At 38.1% G+C, this 21,906-nt stretch overlaps 1 protein-coding gene across 2 annotated transcripts; it reads left to right on the top strand.

The window, feature by feature from the left end:
* Window positions 1-946: 946 nt before the first annotated feature.
* On the top strand, window positions 947-17,494 carry sll (adenosine 3'-phospho 5'-phosphosulfate transporter 1). Of its 2 annotated transcripts, none has more exons than XM_090113713.1 (9): window positions 947-1,108; window positions 2,015-2,125; window positions 2,552-2,655; window positions 3,696-3,880; window positions 4,253-4,477; window positions 5,424-5,574; window positions 6,094-6,302; window positions 16,243-16,368; window positions 17,088-17,492. In XM_090113713.1, exons 1-9 carry the CDS (start codon window positions 1,086-1,088, stop codon window positions 17,229-17,231), a joined length of 1,278 nt encoding a protein of 425 aa, XP_089969839.1. In that variant the 5' UTR covers window positions 947-1,085; the 3' UTR covers window positions 17,232-17,492. The 2 variants fall into 2 exon arrangements, with proteins under 2 accessions (XP_089969839.1, XP_089969840.1); XM_090113714.1 differs by lacking the exon at window positions 947-1,108 and adding an exon at window positions 1,249-1,351 and having other exon boundaries at window positions 17,088-17,494.
* The last annotated feature ends 4,412 nt before the right edge of the window (window positions 17,495-21,906 follow it).

The raw sequence follows: 21,906 nt of genomic DNA, 5'->3' as shown, positions 1-21,906 counted from the left end.
CGTAGTAGGAACAATTTAGTAAAAGTAAAAAAAAACATAATCAATTACTTCTAGTTAGTTTCTTAACTTTGAATTGTTTTACATAATAAAACAAAAAAAATAGTATTCATTAAACTAACTAACTTTTTTTTTAATATCACACATTACACGACATTCCTAAAAGATTTAAACAATGACAAATTCTTATTTATATGATCTTGATTGAATATAAAAATTGTTGTTATTTTAAACTTGATAAAATATTCATCAGAAATTTTGTGGCAGCCCTAACCTCCAACAAAACATGGCAAAGTCACCATCACAGACTAGACGTTGTGATTGGGGTTGTTGAATTTACCAATACCAATTGCGAAGTAAAGGTAGCTTGTAGCACAGTAAATCAGCTTTTATTTAGCTAAAGAACATTATGTTAACATAATATCAAAAAAATACTTACGTAGGCAATGCTTTTCCCGTTTGTTTTTGTAAAAGTTCCGTAGCACTAAGTTTCATACCGCCAACATTCGAAAAAAGTAACCGCCGAAAATGACATCTCAAAAACAAGCTGGGTTGCCACATCTCATTCGGTGTTGCCATTTAACTCATAAATTTTACTATAAAGGCATGCATACATGACAAAAAACTGATATTAAGATGTGACTACACTTTTTCCCTCAGAAGTTGGCTATGGCAAAAAATCTGCAACCGTTGGCAAAGCTAGCAGGTTTTACCGGTAATACAATAAAATTTTAAACTTTTTGTACGAAGAAAAATAATCAATATCGTATATCTATATATTTAGGCATTATCTAAATGGTAGTTATATAGGTACCTAAGAGGTACCTGATGTCTTATATATAAATGGTTATCAGTTATCAGTATTTTTATTTCCGTCGATTATTTACTACGGTTGGCGGTTGACGTTGACAATAATTGACATCTCGGATTGACATGGACCATGGTTGACACATAAACATGTGATGTTTCGAAGATGTAATCACTTCGGTAAATTAGATATTTTAATTTTAAATTAAACAGTGATTGGATCCTACTAAAAACGTAACTCGACTTTTATATCTAAGATCTTAATGAATTAAAAATCAAACATGAAGGGAAAAGTGTTAATTGGGTAAGATAATGCATATCGTTTGTTTCCTTTTTACAACAAAAATTATTAATTATTGCATAAATTGCACAATATGAGGTCAATGACTACCGGCTAGTAAAATTTCGCTACGATCGTACAGTTAACGTTTGTTTTAGTTACCGTTATAATATTAGCAACAAGTTTGTTATTGTACATCTAAAATGTTTATTTATTATACAAAATTAAATGCACTTGGTAAATAATGTATAATCTAAAGACATTAAAGTATGTATTATGATTATTCTCTATCATTTCTTTGAATTTCTATCAATGGTGGATTTACAAACAGATGAATAGGTTTAAACTTTAGCTTATGGTGGAAAATGTTTAGTTGTTTATTCTTCTTTTTTCCTATTCTAGAGTAATATACTTTTACAATCTTCTCAATTTATAATCATTGAAGAGTAATGTCAAACGATAAATCTCCCACCATTTTCAATTTGTGTATAAAATAAAAAAGACGGGTTGCACTCCGGGAGTGCCGGCAGAAGTGAATACTTGATTATTAACGTTGAGCATGTTTGATATTTTGGAATGGTATCCGTTTTACGCTTTTTCGATCAGGTCACGTGTCCTGAGGCGAGTTTAAGATTTTATACCCATTACAGAAAAAGTGCTCAATGCCACTAAAGAAGTTTTCACTTCAAATATCAAATTTTCCTCAATGAATCTTATTCATACATTTTATTTGAACAACTTTATATTGTTACCGTGAAATTATATGAAATAAATCTTTATTGATATTATATATGTGTAACAATTGTCACAGTGCAATAAAATTACGTGAACTATTTATCCGTGCATATTTCCCATATCAGTAAAGTGTTGTGTACTATTTATTTAAGTAATGTTCAATAAACATGTATAGTTTAACATTATAATGTACAGGTTGGTGCTAATATCATGTGTGCTGGTGACATGGCTGTTTGGACATTTTTACCATGAGTTGCTGGAAGCATATGAACAAAATGGGACCCTCGCACAATCTGAATATTCATGGTAAGAACAATACTGGTTCAATTCTGTATTTTAATTTATAGCAATGTACTGTGTTGCCACAATATTGCAAATTTCCTGGAAGATACCAATCTAAGTAATCCAATGATTATTTAAAATTTATTATTAGTATTTTGATAATAAATAGAGATATACTATGTATTAAGATACAATTTTAAGAAATTATCATTTAACAATAAAAATGTTAAGTTACTGTAATAATATGTTTTAATTATCTTTCACACATAACATAAATCAAACCTGATGCTTATAAATTACAGTATTTTTATTGTTCATTTAAATTTATTATTCAAGTATTTTTTAATTTATTTAAGTAAGTATTGTGTTCTTTAACAAATCTCAATTATTATCACTTGACCTATAATTCTTACTTGGATATCTTAAAAATGATAAAACATGACATTTCAGGGTTTTACGTCTGCTATTGAACTGTGTGGGTTATTCCACGATAGTGCTGCCTGCTTTTATCCTGTACAAGTATTTGGATCGGATCAATTACTTTGATAAAATTTGTGAGTAACTATCTTATAATATAAATATGATCCTTTAAAAAATACTAAATTGCCTAACAAATGAAATTAAAACTAAAAACCAACCATCAAGAAACAGTCGAATTTAGAAACTTTTCCTCTTTTACGAAAATGTGTGTTTCATTGAAACTAATATTTGTGTTCATTTATTGAAATATTTTATTGTATCAATGAAAAATCTTTATCTATTTGAGCATGTATTTTTAATCTTTATATTTGATATAAAAATATTGGATAATTATGATTGTATAAGGTAGTAAAACAAACATAGATAATCAGAAGAGTTAACAATTTTTGTGACCATTTAAAAAATTAGAATGGTATTATTAGAAGACTTTATTATGGGGCTCCGCTCCTGATGGTCTTAGTGTGATGATATAAAGGCTATCTTTAGTCTTCTCAGATAAATGCGCTTTCGAACACCGAAATAATTTTTCAAATCTTACCATTAGTTCTTGAGATTAGCGCATTCAAACAAACTCTTCAGCTTTATAATATTAGCATAGATTTATGGTGAAATAAAGTAAACATAATGGTGAATGACGAATTGCATTGTGCATGGTTCATTATAACGTAGCTATGAACATGAGCCTATAATTTGCTCTCTGTGACTAATATTTCAATTTACGTGTTTATTTTATAGCTAGAGAAAAATGACGATATTGATATTTTAAAATTTAAAACATTAAAATGTTTTTTATTAGTTATGGTTTTAGGATATGTTTTAATGTAGGAGTACTGAGTTTGAAACATTTTAAAAGAATTGAAAAAAAGTAAGTATTTATTTATTTATCAAAGTTCAATAGGCAAAGCCAGAGTGAGGTAGCACTAGTATATAAAATATGAATTTCTATCTGTAATGGTAAATATTGTTTTGCTTACTTCTTATTACTTAGGGGTATGAAAAATAGATTTTATTCTACCCGATAAGCACACAAAAATTCATGAGAATTGGAGCTGTTTCAGAGGGGTTCAAACAGCGTAACACAATAATTTTATACATTAACCTAATATTTTCATAGCAAACACAACATGGCTATCGCGCATCCTGCACGCGTGTTTTGCGGAGCAGAACGAGCGGCTGCCGGAGTCGGTTAAGCTGAAGGAGGAGAGTCAGACCGAGACCCTGGAACTGGTGTTCTGCTTCTCGGGGCTGATGGCTGCGTACCTCGTGTGGGGACTGCTGCAGGAGAAGATTATGACGCAGGTGATTGTGGGGGTAGAAGTGAATGTGAGGGGGGAAGGGTTGTTTGAAAGAATATTTGATTGAAAAAAAATTGTATTCTAAAATTCAAAATGTGTTAAAAGAGAAGGGGTAATAGGGGATATAAATTAGGGGATATATTTTGTTGGATTGCCGTTGAAGGAATAATAACTGAAAAAAAAAAGTTTATGCAATTTTTTTTGCCGTAAGAAGTCTAGTTTGCTTAGAGTAGTATTAACTGTATCATGTATCTGTACTAAAAAATATTCTTTTATTATTGTATGCATTTTGTTTTTAACAAATAAACTCAAAAACTACAGGTTAAAAAAATATTTTACTTTTATTCTCGGTTTAATGTGTCATTGTTTGAGCCAGAACTACACGCTTGCCGACGGCACGGTAGTGCGGTTCAACGACTCGCAGTTCCTCGTGTTCATCAACCGTTTATCCGCGTGTGTACTGGCGTTCGCCCGTCTGCGCTGGGTCGGGGCTCCGCTGTTCGCAGCGCCACTGTACAAGTTCGGCTACTGCTCGCTCACCAACATCGTGAGCGCCTGGTGCCAGTACGAGGCGCTGAAGTACGTCAGCTTCCCCACGCAGGTCGGTGCCGCTATATGCTGTAGAGCCGCTTTACAAGTTGCACTATACTATTGACATACTCTTAACTCACAATCACTTATTAATAGGTCGTCAATATGTCTCAGCGGCAAGATCAAAAATGTGAAAATAAAACATTCACTTTTTTTATTTATTTGGTTCACAACTTGGAATTGACACGAACAGGCTTAAAAACTATTTACTAAAAAAACATTTGCGGTGTAATCCGTAAATTAGTGAGCAGTGCATAGTGAAACTAAATAATATAATAACAGATAATAGACGTTTCATTGAAATTAACACTTCATTTCGTTGCAGTAATGTTCAAAATCGATTGTATTGTTTATTTGAAAACTCTGCCTAATAAAAGCGTAGGCTGAGTTTTGCTTCAATATTTGAAAGTGATTGTGATTTTTTCACAATTTTGTTTCATGAGAACTTTTGTTGACAACATTCACACAAATAATAATAATTATTCCTAAGATTTTAGCTGATTAACAGAGAGTTAGAAATTATCATAATCTTTAAATGATATCGAAATTAATATAACATCATCGAATGACCAATAAACTGTCCTAAAATGTGATCCTTCGAGCCGGAAAAATATACAGGATGTCCCAGAAGTCGACGTCAAGCCGAAATTTTCTGAAAGGTAATGCCACACCAGTTATCAGAAAAATTGAAAAAAAAATTTAAGTCATGTATTTTTGAAGTTATGGATTTTTATGTATAAAAAAATATTTCTAGTTTTAGTTCTAGTGTGTATGTGGAAGGATGGAATTCCTTTATCGAAAAAGGGAGGATCCTTGACCAGTCTACTCGACTGGCCGGTAAGGCCCTGATGATGTCGGAAAGTTGTACATAATATGCCCTGTAGCGAAAACATTGAACTCAGAGCATGTATGATATCCATGATGTCAAATCTGATGTATAAATTCGCGGGTTCCAGGTGCTGTCGAAATCGTGCAAGGTGATCCCCGTGATGCTGATGGGCAAGCTGATCTCGCGCAACACGTACGAGCTGTACGAGTACGCGACCGCGGTGCTCATCTCCGTGGGGATGGTCATGTTCATGTACGGCAGCCATGATGATTACGCTGGTGAGATTTTAAATCTATAAAAGTTTTGAGGTGCTAATTTCGAATTTGCTAATTTTTAATTAAATTTTGTGTTCCTTAATATTGATTTTGAATTGCCCGTAAATATATAAAAAGACTGCTATCGTATGGTTAGTTAGAGATCAAGAAGTATGTTATCGTGTAATATTAAATTTTATACTTTTTAGTTTTTGATAAGGCCTTTGATTAAGTGAATCATATTCCGCTGTTTAAAAACTTGTCAGGGGTTGTTCTTATATGAACTTGATAGTGGCTTGCACCTTATTTACGCAATAGAACGTTAAAAAATATTTTTTTAATCGTTAGGGATCGCATCTCTTTGTAAACAGTTATGGTGTCCCACAAGGCTCGTATCTGGGGCCTGTTTTTTTATTTAATTTTTATTAACGTTAGGTTTAGTGTGATCGATTAGGAACGCGTCCCCAACCATTATTTTGGTATAATTTGATGCATATAATTCCATATTATGAGTTTATGTACTGAACACGAGTGTGTGCGTAGCGTCGACAGCGACGTCGGTGTCGGGCGTGTGCCTGCTGGCGCTGTACATGTCGTGCGACAGCTTCACGTCGTCGTGGCAGGGCGCGTTGTTCGCGCGCTACTCGCTGCGGCCGCTGCAGATGATGGGCGCCGTCACGCTCTGCTCCTGCGCGCTCTCCGCCGCCGCGCTGCTGCGCGCGCCCCGCCCGCCGCTGCCGGCGCTGCTGCAGGTACACACGCGCTGCTGCAGGTACACACGCGCTGCTGCAGGTACACACGCGCTGCTGCAGGTACACACGCGCTGCTGCAGGTACACACGCGCTGCTGCAGGTACACACGCGCTGCTGCAGGTACACACGCGCTGCTGCAGGTACACACGCGCTGCTGCAGGTACACACGCGCTGCTGCAGGTACACACGCGCTGCTGCAGGTACACACGCGCTGCTGCAGGTACACACGCGCTGCTGCAGGTACACACGCGCTGCTGCAGGTACACACGCGCTGCTGCAGGTACACACGCGCTGCTGCAGGTACACACGCGCTGCTGCAGGTATACAGGCCAAGGAGCTTTAACAGGCGCTTTAACAGGTCAGGGAGCTGTAACAGGTGTTTTATCAGGTCAGCTAGCTATAACAGATGCTTTAACAGGCCAGAAAGCTGTAACAAGTGCTTTAACAGATCAGGCAGCTGTAACAGGTGCTTTAACAGGTCAGGAAGCAGTTAAAGGTGCTTTATCAGGTCAGGGAGCTATAACAAATGCTTTAACAGGTCAGGGAGCTGCAACAGGAGCTTAAACAAATCAGACAGCTGTAACAGGTGCTTTAAAAGGTCAGGAAGCAGTTAAAGGTGCTTTAACAGGTCAGGGAGCTATAACACATGCTTTAACAAGTCAGGGAGCTTTTACAGGAGCTTTTACAGGTACTTTAACAGTTCAGGGAGCTGTAAAAGGTGTTTTATAGGTTAGGTAGCTATAACAGATGCTTAAACAGGTCAAGGAGCTTTTACAGGAGCTTTAACCGGTCAGGGAGCTTTTACAGGAGCTTTAACCGGTCAGGGAGCTTTAACAAGTCAGGGAGCTTTAACAGGTACTTTAACAGGTCAGGGAGCTGTAACAGGTGTTTTATGAGGTTAGGTAGCTATAACACATGCTTTAACAAGTCAGGGAGCTTTTACAGGAGCTTTAACTGATCAGGGAGCTTTTACAGGAGCTTTAACAAATCAGGCAGCTGTAACAGGTGCATTAAAAGGGTCGGAATCTGTAACAGGTGTTTTTACAGGTCAGGAAGCTGTAACAGGTGCTTCAACAGGTCAGGAAGCAGTTAAAGGTGCTTTAACAGGTCAGGGAGCTATAACACATGCTTTAACAAGTCAGGGAGCTTTTACAGGAGCTTTTACCGGTCAGGAAGCTTTTACAGGTACTTTAACAGTTCAGGGAGCTGTAAAAGGTGTTTTATCAGGTTAGGTAGCTATAACAGATGCTTAAACAGGTCAAGGAGCTTTTACGGGAGCTTTAACCGGTCAGGGAGTTTTTACAGGAGCTTTAACCGGTCAGGGAGCTTTTAAAGGAGCTTTAACTGATCAGGGAGCTTTTACAGGAGCTTTAACAAATCAGGCAGCTGTAACAGGTGCTTTTAAAGGTCAGGAATCTGTAACAGGTGTTTTAACAGGTCAGGAAGCTGTAACAGGTGCTTCAACAGGTCAGGAAGCAGTTAAAGGTGCTTTAACAGGTCAGGGAGCTATAACACATGCTTTAACAAGTCAGGGAGCTTTTACAGGAGCTTTTACCGGTCAGGAAGCTTTTACAGGTACTTTAACAGTTCAGGGAGCTGTAAAAGGTGTTTTATCAGGTTAGGTAGCTATAACAGATGCTTAAACAGGTCAAGGAGCTTTTACAGGAGCTTTTAACAAGTCAGGGAGCTTTTACAGGAGCTTTAACTGATCAGGGAGCTTTTACAGGAGCTTTAACAAATCAGGCAGCTGTAACAGGTGCTTCAACAGGTCAGGAAGCAGTTAAAGGTGCTTTAACAGGTCAGGGAGCTATAACACATGCTTAAACAAGTCAGGGAGCTTTTACAGGAGCATTTACCGGTCAGGAAGCTTTTACAGGTACTTTAACAGTTCAGGGAGCTGTAAAAGGTGTTTTATCAGGTTAGGTAGCTATAACAGATGCTTAAACAGGTCAAGGAGCTTTTACAGGAGCTTTAACCGGTCAGGGAGCTTTTACAGGAGCTTTAACCGGTCAGGGAGCTTTTACAGGAGCTTTAACTGATCAGGGAGCTTTTACAGGAGCTTTAACAAATCAGGCAGCTGTAACAGGTGCTTTTAAAGGTCAGGAATCTGTAACAGGTGTTTTAACAGGTCAGGAAGCTGTAACAGGTGCTTTAACAGGTCAGGAAGCAGTTTTAGGTGCTTTAACAGGTCAGGGAGCTTTTACAGGAGCTTTAACTGGTCAGGGAGCTTTTACAGGAGCTTTAACAAATCAGGCAGCTGTAACAGGTGCTTTAAAAGGTCAGGAATCTGTAACAGGTGCTTTAACAGGTCAGGAAGCTGTAACAGGTGCTTTAACAGGTCAGGAAGCAGTTAAAGGTGCTTTAACAGGTCAGGGAGCTGTAACAGGTGTTTTATCAGGTTAGGTAGCTATAACAGATGCTTAATTAGGTCAGGAAGCAGTTAAAGGTGCTTTAACAGGTCAGGGAGCTGTAACAGGTGCTTTATCAGGTCAGGGAGCTATAACACATGCTTTATCAGGTCAGGAAGCTATAACACATGCTTTAACAAGTCAGGGAGCTTTTACAGGAGTTTAACAAGTCAGGAAGCTGTAACAGGTGTTTTATCAGGTAAGGTAGCTATAACAGATGCTTAAACAGGTCAGGAATTAGTTAAAGGTGCTTTAACAGGTCAGGGAGCTATAACAGGTGCTTTATCAGGTCAGGGAGCTATAACATATGCTTTAACAAGTCAGGGAGCTTTTACAGGAGCTTTAACTGGTCAGGGAGCTTTTACAGGTACTTTAAAAATAAATAAATGCATCATAGCTGCAGGTATATTTACACGCAATATAGCTGCAGGTATAGTTACACTTAATATAGCTGCAGGTATAGTTACACTTAATATAGCTGCAGGTATAGTTACACTTAATATAGCTGCAGGTATAGTTACACTTAATATAGCTGCAGGTATAGTTACACGCAATATAGCTGCAGGTATAGTTACACGCAATATAGCTGCAGGTATAGTTACATGCATTATAGCTGCAGGTATAGTTACACGCATTATAGCTGCAGGTATAGTTACACGCTCTACAGATGCAGATATAGTTTCACGCAATATAGCTGCAGGTATAGTTACATGCAATATAGCTGCAGGTATAGTTACACGCAATATAGCTGCAGGTATAGTTACACGCAATATAGCTGCAGGTATAGTTACACGCAATATAGCTGCAGGTATAGTTACACGCAATATAGCTGCAGGTATAGTTACACGCTCTACAGATGCAGATATAGTTTCACGCAATATAGCGGCAGGTATAGTTACACGCAATATAGCTGCAGGTATAGTTACACGCAATATAGCTGCAGGTATAGTTACACGCTCTACAGATGCAGATATAGTTTCACGCAATATAGCTGCAGGTATAGTTACACGCAATATAGCTGCAGGTATAGTTACACGCTCTACAGATGCAGATATAGTTTCACGCAATATAGCTGCAGGTATAGTTACACGCAATATAGCTGCAGGTATAGTTACACGCATTATAGCTGCAGGTATAGTTACACGCATTATAGCTGCAGGTATAGTTACATGCATTATAGCTGCAGGTATAGTTACACGCAATATAGCTGCAGGTATAGTTACACGCAATATAGCTGCAGGTATAGTTACACGCTCTACAGCTGCAGGTATAGTTACACGCAATATAGCTGCAGGTATAGTTACACTTAATATAGCTGCAGGTATAGTTACACGCAATATAGCTGCAGGTATAGTTTCACGCAATATAGCTGCAGGTATAGTTACACGCAATATAGCTGCAGGTATAGTTACACGCAATATAGCTGCAGGTATAGTTACACGCAATATAGCTGCAGGTATAGTTACACGCAATATAGCTGCAGGTATAGTTACACGCAATATAGCTGCAGGTATAGTTACACGCTCTACAGATGCAGATATAGTTTCGCGCAATATAGCTGCAGGTATAGTTACACGCTTTACAGATGCAGATATAGTTTCACGCAATATAGCTGCAGGTATAGTTACACGCAATATAGCTGCAGGTATAGTTACACGCAATATAGCTGCAGGTATAGTTACATGCAATATAGCTGCAGGTATAGTTACACGCAATATAGCTGCAGGTATAGTTACACGCTCTACAGATGCAGATATAGTTTCACGCAATATAGCTGCAGGTATAGTTACACGCAATATAGCTGCAGGTATAGTTACACGCAGTATAGCTGCAGGTATAGTTACACGCTCTACAGATGCAGATATAGTTTCACGCAATATAGCTGCAGGTATAGTTACACGCAATATAGCTGCAGGTATAGTTACACGCATTATAGCTGCAGGTATAGTTACACGCATTATAGCTGCAGGTATAGTTACATGCATTATAGCTGCAGGTATAGTTACACGCAATATAGCTGCAGGTATAGTTACACGCAATATAGCTGCAGGTATAGTTACACGCTCTACAGATGCAGATATAGTTTCACGCAATATAGCTGCAGGTATAGTTACACGCATTATAGCTGCAGGTATAGTTACACGCATTATAGCTGCAGGTATAGTTACATGCATTATAGCTGCAGGTATAGTTACACGCAATATAGCTGCAGGTATAGTTACACGCAATATAGCTGCAGGTATAGTTACACGCTCTACAGCTGCAGGTATAGTTACACGCAATATAGCTGCAGGTATAGTTACACTTAATATAGCTGCAGGTATAGTTACACGCAATATAGCTGCAGGTATAGTTTCACGCAATATAGCTGCAGGTATAGTTACACGCAATATAGCTGCAGGTATAGTTACACGCAATATAGCTGCAGGTATAGTTACACGCTCTACAGATGCAGATATAGTTTCACGCAATATAGCTGCAGGTATAGTTACATGCAATATAGCTGCAGGTATAGTTACACGCAATATAGCTGCAGGTATAGTTACATGCAATATAGCTGCAGGTATAGTTACACGCAATATAGCTGCAGGTATAGTTACACGCAATATAGCTGCAGGTATAGTTACACGCAATATAGCTGCTGGTATAGTTACACGCAATATAGCTGCAGGTATAGTTACACGCAATATAGCTGCAGGTATAGTTACACGCAATATAGCTGCAGGTATAGTTACACGCAATATAGCTGCAGGTATAGTTACATGCATTATAGCTGCAGGTATAGTTACACGCATTATAGCTGCAGGTATAGTTACACGCTCTACAGATGCAGATATAGTTTCACGCAATATAGCTGCAGGTATAGTTACACGCAATATAGCTGCAGGTATAGTTACACGCAATATAGCTGCAGGTATAGTTACACGCAATATAGCTGCAGGTATAGTTACACGCAATATAGCTGCAGGTATAGTTACACGCAATATAGCTGCAGGTATAGTTACACGCATTATAGCTGCAGGTATAGTTACACGCAATATAGCTGCAGGTATAGTTACACGCAACATAGCTGCAGGTATAGTTACACGCTTTACAGATGCAGATATAGTTTCACGCAATATAGCTGCAGGTATAGTTACATGCAATATAGCTGCAGGTATAGTTACACGCAATATAGCTGCAGGTATAGTTACATGCAATATAGCTGCAGGTATAGTTACACGCAATATAGCTGCAGGTATAGTTACACGCTCTACAGATGCAGATATAGTTTCACGCAATATAGCTGCAGGTATAGTTACACGCAATATAGCTGCAGGTATAGTTACACGCAATATAGCTGCAGGTATAGTTACACGCTCTACAGATGCAGATATAGTTTCACGCAATATAGCTGCAGGTATAGTTACACGCAATATAGCTGCAGGTATAGTTACACGCATTATAGCTGCAGGTATAGTTACATGCATTATAGCTGCAGGTATAGTTACACGCAATATAGCTGCAGGTATAGTTACACGCAATATAGCTGCAGGTATAGTTACACGCTCTACAGATGCAGATATAGTTTCACGCAATATAGCTGCAGGTATAGTTACATGCAATATAGCTGCAGGTATAGTTACACGCAATATAGCTGCAGGTATAGTTACACGCAATATAGCTGCAGGTATAGTTACATGCATTATAGCTGCAGGTATAGTTACACGCATTATAGCTGCAGGTATAGTTACACGCTCTACAGATGCAGATATAGTTTCACGCAATATAGCTGCAGGTATAGTTACACGCAATATAGCTGCAGGTATAGTTACACGCAATATAGCTGCAGGTATAGTTACACGCAATATAGCTGCAGGTATAGTTACACGCAATATAGCTGCAGGTATAGTTACACGCAATATAGCTGCAGGTATAGTTACACGCAATATAGCTGCAGGTATAGTTACACGCAATATAGCTGCAGGTATAGTTACACGCAATATAGCTGCAGGTATAGTTACATGCATTATAGCTGCAGGTATAGTTACACGCATTATAGCTGCAGGTATAGTTACACGCTCTACAGATGCAGATATAGTTTCACGCAATATAGCTGCAGGTATAGTTACACGCAATATAGCTGCAGGTATAGTTACACGCAATATAGCTGCAGGTATAGTTACACGCAATATAGCTGCAGGTATAGTTACACGCAATATAGCTGCAGGTATAGTTACACGCATTATAGCTGCAGGTATAGTTACACGCAATATAGCTGCAGGTATAGTTACACGCAATATAGCTGCAGGTATAGTTACACGCTTTACAGATGCAGATATAGTTTCACGCAATATAGCTGCAGGTATAGTTACATGCAATATAGCTGCAGGTATAGTTACACGCAATATAGCTGCAGGTATAGTTACATGCATTATAGCTGCAGGTATAGTTACACGCATTATAGCTGCAGGTATAGTTACACGCTCTACAGATGCAGATATAGTTTCACGCAATATAGCTGCAGGTATAGTTACACGCTCTACAGATGCAGATATAGTTTCACGCAATATAGCTGCAGGTATAGTTACATGCAATATAGCTGCAGGTATAGTTACACGCAATATAGCTGCAGGTATAGTTACACGCAATATAGCTGCAGGTATAGTTACACGCTCTACAGATGCAGATATAGTTTCACGCAATATAGCTGCAGGTATAGTTACACGCAATATAGCTGCAGGTATAGTTACATGCATTATAGCTGCAGGTATAGTTACACGCATTATAGCTGCAGGTATAGTTACACGCAATATAGCTGCAGGTATAGTTACACGCAATATAGCTGCAGGTATAGTTACACGCTTTACAGATGCAGATATAGTTTCACGCAATATAGCTGCAGGTATAGTTACATGCAATATAGCTGCAGGTATAGTTACACGCAATATAGCTGCAGGTATAGTTACACGCTCTACAGATGCAGATATAGTTTCACGCAATATAGCTGCAGGTATAGTTACATGCAATATAGCTGCAGGTATAGTTACACGCAATATAGCTGCAGGTATAGTTACACGCAATATAGCTGCAGGTATAGTTACACGCTCTACAGATGCAGATATAGTTTCACGCAATATAGCTGCAGGTATAGTTACATGCAATATAGCTGCAGGTATAGTTACACGCAATATAGCTGCAGGTATAGTTACATGCATTATAGCTGCAGGTATAGTTACACGCATTATAGCTGCAGGTATAGTTACACGCTCTACAGATGCAGATATAGTTTCACGCAATATAGCTGCAGGTATAGTTACACGCAATATAGCTGCAGGTATAGTTACACGCTCTACAGATGCAGATATAGTTTCACGCAATATAGCTGCAGGTATAGTTACATGCAATATAGCTGCAGGTATAGTTACACGCAATATAGCTGCAGGTATAGTTACACGCAATATAGCTGCAGGTATAGTTACACGCTCTACAGATGCAGATATAGTTTCACGCAATATAGCTGCAGGTATAGTTACACGCAATATTGCTGCAGGTATAGTTACATGCAATATAGCTGCAGGTATAGTTACACGCATTATAGCTGCAGGTATAGTTACACGCAATATAGCTGCAGGTATAGTTACACGCAATATAGCTGCAGGTATAGTTACACGCTTTACAGATGCAGATATAGTTTCACGCAATATAGCTGCAGGTATAGTTACATGCAATATAGCTGCAGGTATAGTTACACGCAATATAGCTGCAGGTATAGTTACACGCTCTACAGATGCAGATATAGTTTCACGCAATATAGCTGCAGGTATAGTTACATGCAATATAGCTGCAGGTATAGTTACACGCAATATAGCTGCAGGTATAGTTACACGCAATATAGCTGCAGGTATAGTTACACGCTCTACAGATGCAGATATAGTTTCACGCAATATAGCTGCAGGTATAGTTACATGCAATATAGCTGCAGGTATAGTTACACGCAATATAGCTGCAGGTATAGTTACACGCAATATAGCTGCAGGTATAGTTACATGCATTATAGCTGCAGGTATAGTTACACGCATTATAGCTGCAGGTATAGTTACACGCTCTACAGATGCAGATATAGTTTCACGCAATATAGCTGCAGGTATAGTTACACGCAATATAGCTGCAGGTATAGTTACACGCAATATAGCTGCAGGTATAGTTACACGCAATATAGCTGCAGGTATAGTTACACGCAATATAGCCAATGACAAAAGTTTCTATTTTTCCTTTATTAAATGTAACCGAACTGTATATATATATTTTTTTTGTAATGATAAATTTTAATACATATAATTATAATTGAGTAAAATTTGTAATTTTTTTTAATAATTATTTATTATGTATGTATAATTAAGTGCTCATTAAATTTTGATTATATAATATTTTTAATAATTTGACGAATATAATTGTAATTTTAAATTTGTAATTTATTGTAATACTTTTCGTGGTATATAATCAATGTTATTAAGTTCTTTTAATTTTTTTTAACTAATATTTTTTAATAAATTGACGAATTGTAATTGTAATAAATATTTTGAACGCTGTAATTTCCTGTAATTAAAGGTGCAGAAGACCACGTACTTAAATAATTAGATGTAACAAATGTAATCTGTATCCTTTGTTGGAAATTCTAAATAAATAAATAAATAAATAAATAAATAAATAAATAGCTGCAGGTATAGTTACACGCATTATAGCTGCAGGTATAGTTACACGCAATATAGCTGCAGGTATAGTTACACGCAATATAGCTGCAGGTATAGTTACACGCTTTACAGATGCAGATATAGTTTCACGCAATATAGCTGCAGGTATAGTTACATGCAATATAGCTGCAGGTATAGTTACACGCAATATAGCTGCAGGTATAGTTACATGCATTATAGCTGCAGGTATAGTTACACGCATTATAGCTGCAGGTATAGTTACATGCATTATAGCTGCAGGTATAGTTACACGCATTATAGCTGCAGGTATAGTTACATGCATTATAGCTGCAGGTATAGTTACACGCATTATAGCTGCAGGTATAGTTACACGCCATATAGGAACCTTAACGTGCACAGCAAAACTACTCCCGTATTCCGTGTTCATACCAACGGTGTAGTCAGCAGTTTGTTGTGAAAGCCGGGCCGTAACACGTGCTCTGCCTAAAATAATTATAGTAAACATCATCATATTTGATTATAAATCATTTGAAAGCAAAAATATCAAATCCAACAAAAAGATCGTGTTCCGTCGTTACAATATTGTATTCATTGAAAAATGTTTCTTGTTGGTAGAGATGGTTATTAATTGTCTCAATAGATGGCGTGCGGTGTGTCCCTTAGACAAATAAATTCGATCGCTTTGGCGGGTCACGAGTGGCTGAATTGGTCAGGCATCCGCCCCGGATTGGCGTGAAAGGATGCGGGTCGAGTCCCGCCTCGTAATCGAATTTTTTCTGTTCTTTATAAATTTATAAATATAATTTATTTGTTACAATGAAGTATTGTCTCTTGCAGCACCCGATGTTCGTGTTCGACTGCCTGCTGTTATCGGGCAGCTCCGCGCTGGGGCAGGTGCTCATCTACCGCACCATCGCGCGGTTCGGGGCCGTCGTGTTCACTATTATCATGACGCTTAGACAGGTTTGCACTTTTATACAGCCTCACATTGCGAGTACAATGATTTTTTTAATACTATTTTAACGTGGATATTGTATTTACTTTACTTCGTACTAATCAGTTAATGTTATGTCACTTTCATTGAAATTTAATTTACTCTAAATTTAATTACATTTTTTTTATATTCTCACCTATTGGTTTATTTATAACTAGTACTTAGTATATTTGAAATATATAAATATGGTTTTTCTATAAACGGGATAAATCACGAGAATCGAAGTGATAATAACTTCGAACGGCCTAGGGTTCTACATAATTATTCAAATTAATTTATTTCCTATTCCACTAATTAATGGATCTGCGTTCTGTACATAATGTAGGTAACCGCCTTTAAGTACGTATGTGCCGTGTGTTTTCATTGTATTTAATTATAGCTTATTTATGTTTGGTATATTATGTACAATCCATACTATCCATACTAATATTATGAATGCGAAAGTAACTTTGTCTGTCTGTCTGTTACTCAATCACGCCTTAACTACTGAACCAATTTGCATGAAATTTGGTATAGAGATATTTTGATACCCGAGAAAGGATATAGGATAGGTTTTATCCCGGAAATCCTACGGGAACGGGTTTTTCTTTGAAAATGCGGGCGAAGCCGCGGGCGGAAAGCTAGTAAAGAATAAATAAATAATGGAAAAGTAAATAAATAATATCTTCTTTATTTGTGTGTGTGTCAGGCGGTGTCGATCCTCGTGTCGTGCGTGGTGTACGGTCACGCGGTGTCGGCGGGCGGCGCGCTGGGCGTGCTGCTCGTGTTCGCCGCCGTGCTGCTGCGCCTGCACTGCCGCCGGCGGGCTCGCCGCACACCGCAACCCGCATAGCACCCGCCCCCCCACTGCCCCTCCCCCTCGCACACCCACGCGGTGTCGGCGGGCGGCGCGCTGGGCGTGCTGCTCGTGTTCGCCGCCGTGCTGCTGCGCCTGCACTGCCGCCGGCGGGCTCGCCGCACACCGCAACCCGCATAGCACCCGCCCCCCCACTGCCCCTCCCCCTCGCACACCCACGCGGTGTCGGCGGGCGGCGCGCTGGGCGTGCTGCTCGTGTTCGCCGCCGTGCTGCTGCGCCTGCACTGCCGCCGGCGGGCTCGCCGCACACCGCAACCCGCGCAGCATATACCCCCCCACTCCCCCTCCCCGCCCTCCCCGCCGCACACACCGCCCGGGTATAGGCAGGTGTTCAACCTGGACTGCTCGAGAACGTTCCAGCTACGGCTCTAATCAGCATCTGCAAGCATACCCCCCTCCCTTCACCGCACACCCCACCCGGGTATACGCCCGTGTGCAATCACTGCAATCTGGACTGTTCGAGAACGTTCTAGCTGCAGTTGTAGTTAGCAGCCCCGTGCCCGCGCAGCATACACCCCCCACAGCTGCTCCACCCCCTCCCCGCCCGGGTATACAAGGGTGTTTAATTTTGACTGTTCGAGGACGTTTGAGCTGCGGCTCTAAGCAGCGTGGCCGCAACCCGCTCCACTCCCCGCCCCGGCCTGTGTGTATCATCAACTTTCTAGATTGTTCTAGGATATTCAAACTGCAACTATAAGAAAATTCTAGAACGTTTGAACTACGGTTCTAATCAGCGTCGCCTCTACAAGCGCCCGACCGCACATTAGATCTCCTTAACTGTTCCAGAAAATTCGAATGGTGGCTTACAGCCAGAATATTTAATAATGTGTAATTTTAATCAGTTATACGTCGCAAATATACAACTAGTTAAAAATTTAGTAGATATTTAATTTGAATATCATGTGAATATTATAGAATTTCGCTCTCTCTCAAAAAAACACCGTGCAATAAAATGGCACCGTGTTCCTCCTCAATTGTTCTAGATTTTTTTTTTCTGGTGGTGGAACTGAAGAGTGATAACACTTAGTGACAATTTAGAACTTTTAAGATAAAGTGTATTTTACAGTAGTATAGACAAATTTCAAGGCCTGAAACTTCTAGATAATTCTAGAACTCGAATAATAACCTGAGACTGGATGATTTACACACATAGTATGTAAACTTAAAATGTTAAAAATTTCAAAAGTCCATAAAAACAATGTTTATGAAATGGGAAACTATTCCAAGTCCAATGGAAGATTCTAGAACTTATACAGAATCCATGGAATTTTCTAGAATTTTAGAATTGTTCACGATACTACTTAATAAATCCAAACCTATAAAATATGTAATTAGAACTCGTAACTATTTCGGTAACTAGTGCAAAGTGAAAATTCACCTAGCGGAACTTAGAACTATAAAGAGTGGCATTGGAACATTAGATTCCTATTTGTAACTATTAGATTAATTCTAAGGCAAAACATATGACAAATTTACATAGCAACAAAATACGTATAATATGTACAACACTTACTATTTTTAATTCATTCTCTTTTGAGAAATGAAGATATATATTATAGGCAATATTTATAACATAATGTTTAATGTATTCCACATTTTGATAGATAACATCCTATAACTGTCACAAGGATAGGTTATAGAATATTCTAGACTTGTGCCAAATAAGGCCTAGTAGAATTAATTGGAACTTTTGAGAATAAATTAACAAATTGACTAAAAATATGAAAATTGTTTATGAGAAACATAAAGTACTTATAATTTAATAAAACAATTTTATTCCTGACCTATTAAATCACAGTATTATTGTATGTGATTGTATGATATAGAACTGAAAATCTTAAATGTGTTAAATAGAGCATTGTTTGGCTTATTTGACTTTCAGAATAATATTGAATGAAATTCCGATGTTTTATCTTGTATCTGTCACAAACGAAATAATTATTTAAAAAATGTAATTCTATATATTGAAAATTCCTTGATCTCCTCAAAATGATTCTATATTCATAAAAAATATAATCTAAATGTGATATCTTTTCTTAAATTATATCTTTTCATATTTCAGATAGACGTATTACCTATTTATAATTTTCATGTATAATACAAAAAAATGATTTAAAACATATATTTAAGTCTACCAATTGCTATAATAATATTATGTAAATAATACGATTTATCAAAGATTCTATAGTGTAATAGTCCATATTCTTAACTATTTCTCTTTACTTTTAACTATAATATCATGGAATCCTTTTACACACGGACAATATATAAAAATCTTTAAAAAAAGTACTCTTAAAATCGGTTTATCAATAGATAAGTTATTGACTATTTATTAGACCATACTCTGCAAACGAAAGTAAAGCAGCTATTTTTTATTATGTTTATTGTATATGAGTGGAATATAGCAAATTGTTTGAAAAGTGAAATTTCTTTAGAAATATCAATGGTTTAATAAAAAATTAAACTAAAATAAAATACATTTCATTTATTAAGTAGATAAATATAATATTATAATATAGATAAGTAACAGAGACAAATATTTTAAGAAGTTTCACTTCTATCTCGCAGCACAAGTATAATCTTTATATATACAATTATAATTTATACTATAACAATATCCAGTGTTTAATGTACATAATATTAAATAGAACTACTTGTTACAAAGTTACGTATTTTATGTCTAATTTTCTGTAGATATTGTGTTGTGGTTTTAAGTTAAAATAAATATACATGAACGCACAAAAGTATTTTTCATTTATGCCTTTATCTTATTAAAAATGGGACCTAATTAATTAAAAAGATATACGAATACTGAAGTAAATTATTGGTCCATGAACAGCCTTTCGTCATTATGATCTCTATTAACAACTTTTTCAATGCTCCAAATTAAAATGCCGCTGTTAATTTTTTTAGTTATTATTTTTGTCTGTAATTCTAACGCGAGCGAATTCGCGGGTAATAGATAGAAATTTTATATTGATCTTTAAACATACTGTATAGCCATAGGTATTTACTACCTACCAAAGCTTTAAAATATGGAAAATTTCTGACGAAGGTTCTATTCATTTAAATTATGAAAAAAAGTATCATTAAATATGACGTCGTTGATCAAATTCAAATAACATTGATATTGTCAAACTCAAATATTGCATAAATTTTGTTTACTATTATTTAATAATATTTTTTGATAATAGTATGAAAACATGTTTTGGCTCTCGAATCCCATCAGTGTGAACAATTACTATGAATTTAAAGAGTTTCAAAACAACCTTTTTTCGAAATCACAACAGTAGTTAAAGGTAAGATGCAGTACCCTAAGGCAGTACCTACCTATAAACTAGGGAATGGAAGTTTGTAAAATTATTCTTTGTATGTACGTGCTATCTAAGTTCTCTCCTATCTTCTGCGGGCTCTTCCCTAGTGCTTGTAGCAAAACCTTGTCTTCACTTGCTCTATATTCATATTTGTGTAAATGTTATAGTCAAACCCCGAAGCTCGGGCACTCTTAGGTTGAACTGGTCAAACCTCAAGTCATAATGACTTTGTCAAAGCCCAAATAAATGTAATATTTACTAAACAATTTTCGTCTGTCGTTGTTTAGGGGCGTCTTATGCGCGTGCGATGCCTATGCTACGTTCGCCTTCGCCCGAGACTGCTACTGACTTCAGTCCAAGGGTGAAATTTAAATGTATTTCGAGGATTGCCCGATGGATTTTGCCAAACCTAAATAAACCAATCCTTCCGCGAAGAGATTGTGTTTCGGGATTTGACTATAACATTAGTGTATGTCTGTAGAGCGCATGCTAGGCTCTGTGCTGGTGACGCTGGCGCTGGCGCTGGGCATGGCGCCGTGCGTGCTGCAGCGCGCCTGCCCCGCCCGCGCGCCGCACCCGCCTTCCAGCGTCTGTCTGCATCGCGTACCGAACCGCAAGTAATATAACAGTATATACATGGATAGAAAAAGTTTGATGGTTATGTTAGTTGCTTCCAATCATACCTGTTCACAATTACACAGATTGACTATAGGTACTATCCTAAAATCCAAAAGCTAGCTGCAAATCTCGTCATTACGTGATAATTCAACAAACGACTTGCTGCCGCTCCGGCAAGTCCGACTCCGACTCGCTGTAGATCTTACAACTCCGGGAGTCCGTTTCTACACAGGAATTCGGTAGATGTGGTGGATCCGCTCTAAGTCCACTGCCATGTGATTGCCCCCATGTCGGCCCATGCGCAAGCAAATATTGTCATCTTGATTAGGGTTTGGTGGGTTCCCCTAGAATCAGATGCAATATATCGGAGGGACTGCTGTTGCGGTGCTGTGCTGGAAAATGGACGTTGGAGAACAAGGTATAATCATGAGCTTTATGGAATGTACGAGGAGCCGAATGTCATAAAGACCATAAAACTCGGCCGTTTACGCTGGGCCGGACACGTTGCACGTATGGACGACAACAGGGCTCCTCTGCGTCTGCTCGATGGAAAACCAGATGGACGTAGAAATCGAGGAAGACCAAAGCTCCGTTGGTTAGATGGTGTGGAACAGGACTTGGAAGCGATCGGTGTAAAGAATTGGAGATCCCGGGCAAGGGATCGCGGGGTCTGGATGAAAGTACTGGACCGGGCCAGGGCCCACTCGCGGCTGTAGAGC

Source organism: Colias eurytheme, chromosome 20 (genome assembly GCF_061535395.1).
Source record: "Colias eurytheme isolate Ceu_HAF_F1 chromosome 20, ilColEury1 Martin Lab GWU primary, whole genome shotgun sequence".
Taxonomy (NCBI): Eukaryota; Metazoa; Arthropoda; class Insecta; order Lepidoptera; family Pieridae; genus Colias; species Colias eurytheme.
The sequence above is the reverse complement of the archived record's forward strand: the minus strand, read 5'-3'. Positions and strand labels throughout refer to the sequence as shown.

Excerpts from the sequence above, each read along its gene's own strand:
- sll (XM_090113714.1), top strand. The coding sequence starts at position 1,329 with ATGTATAATCTAAAGACATTAAA. Across the intron at positions 2,656-3,695 it reads CAATTACTTTGATAAAATTT|CAAACACAACATGGCTATCG; the intron begins GTGAGTAACTAT and ends ATATTTTCATAG. Across the intron at positions 6,303-16,242 it reads CGCTGCCGGCGCTGCTGCAG|CACCCGATGTTCGTGTTCGA; the intron begins GTACACACGCGC and ends TGTCTCTTGCAG.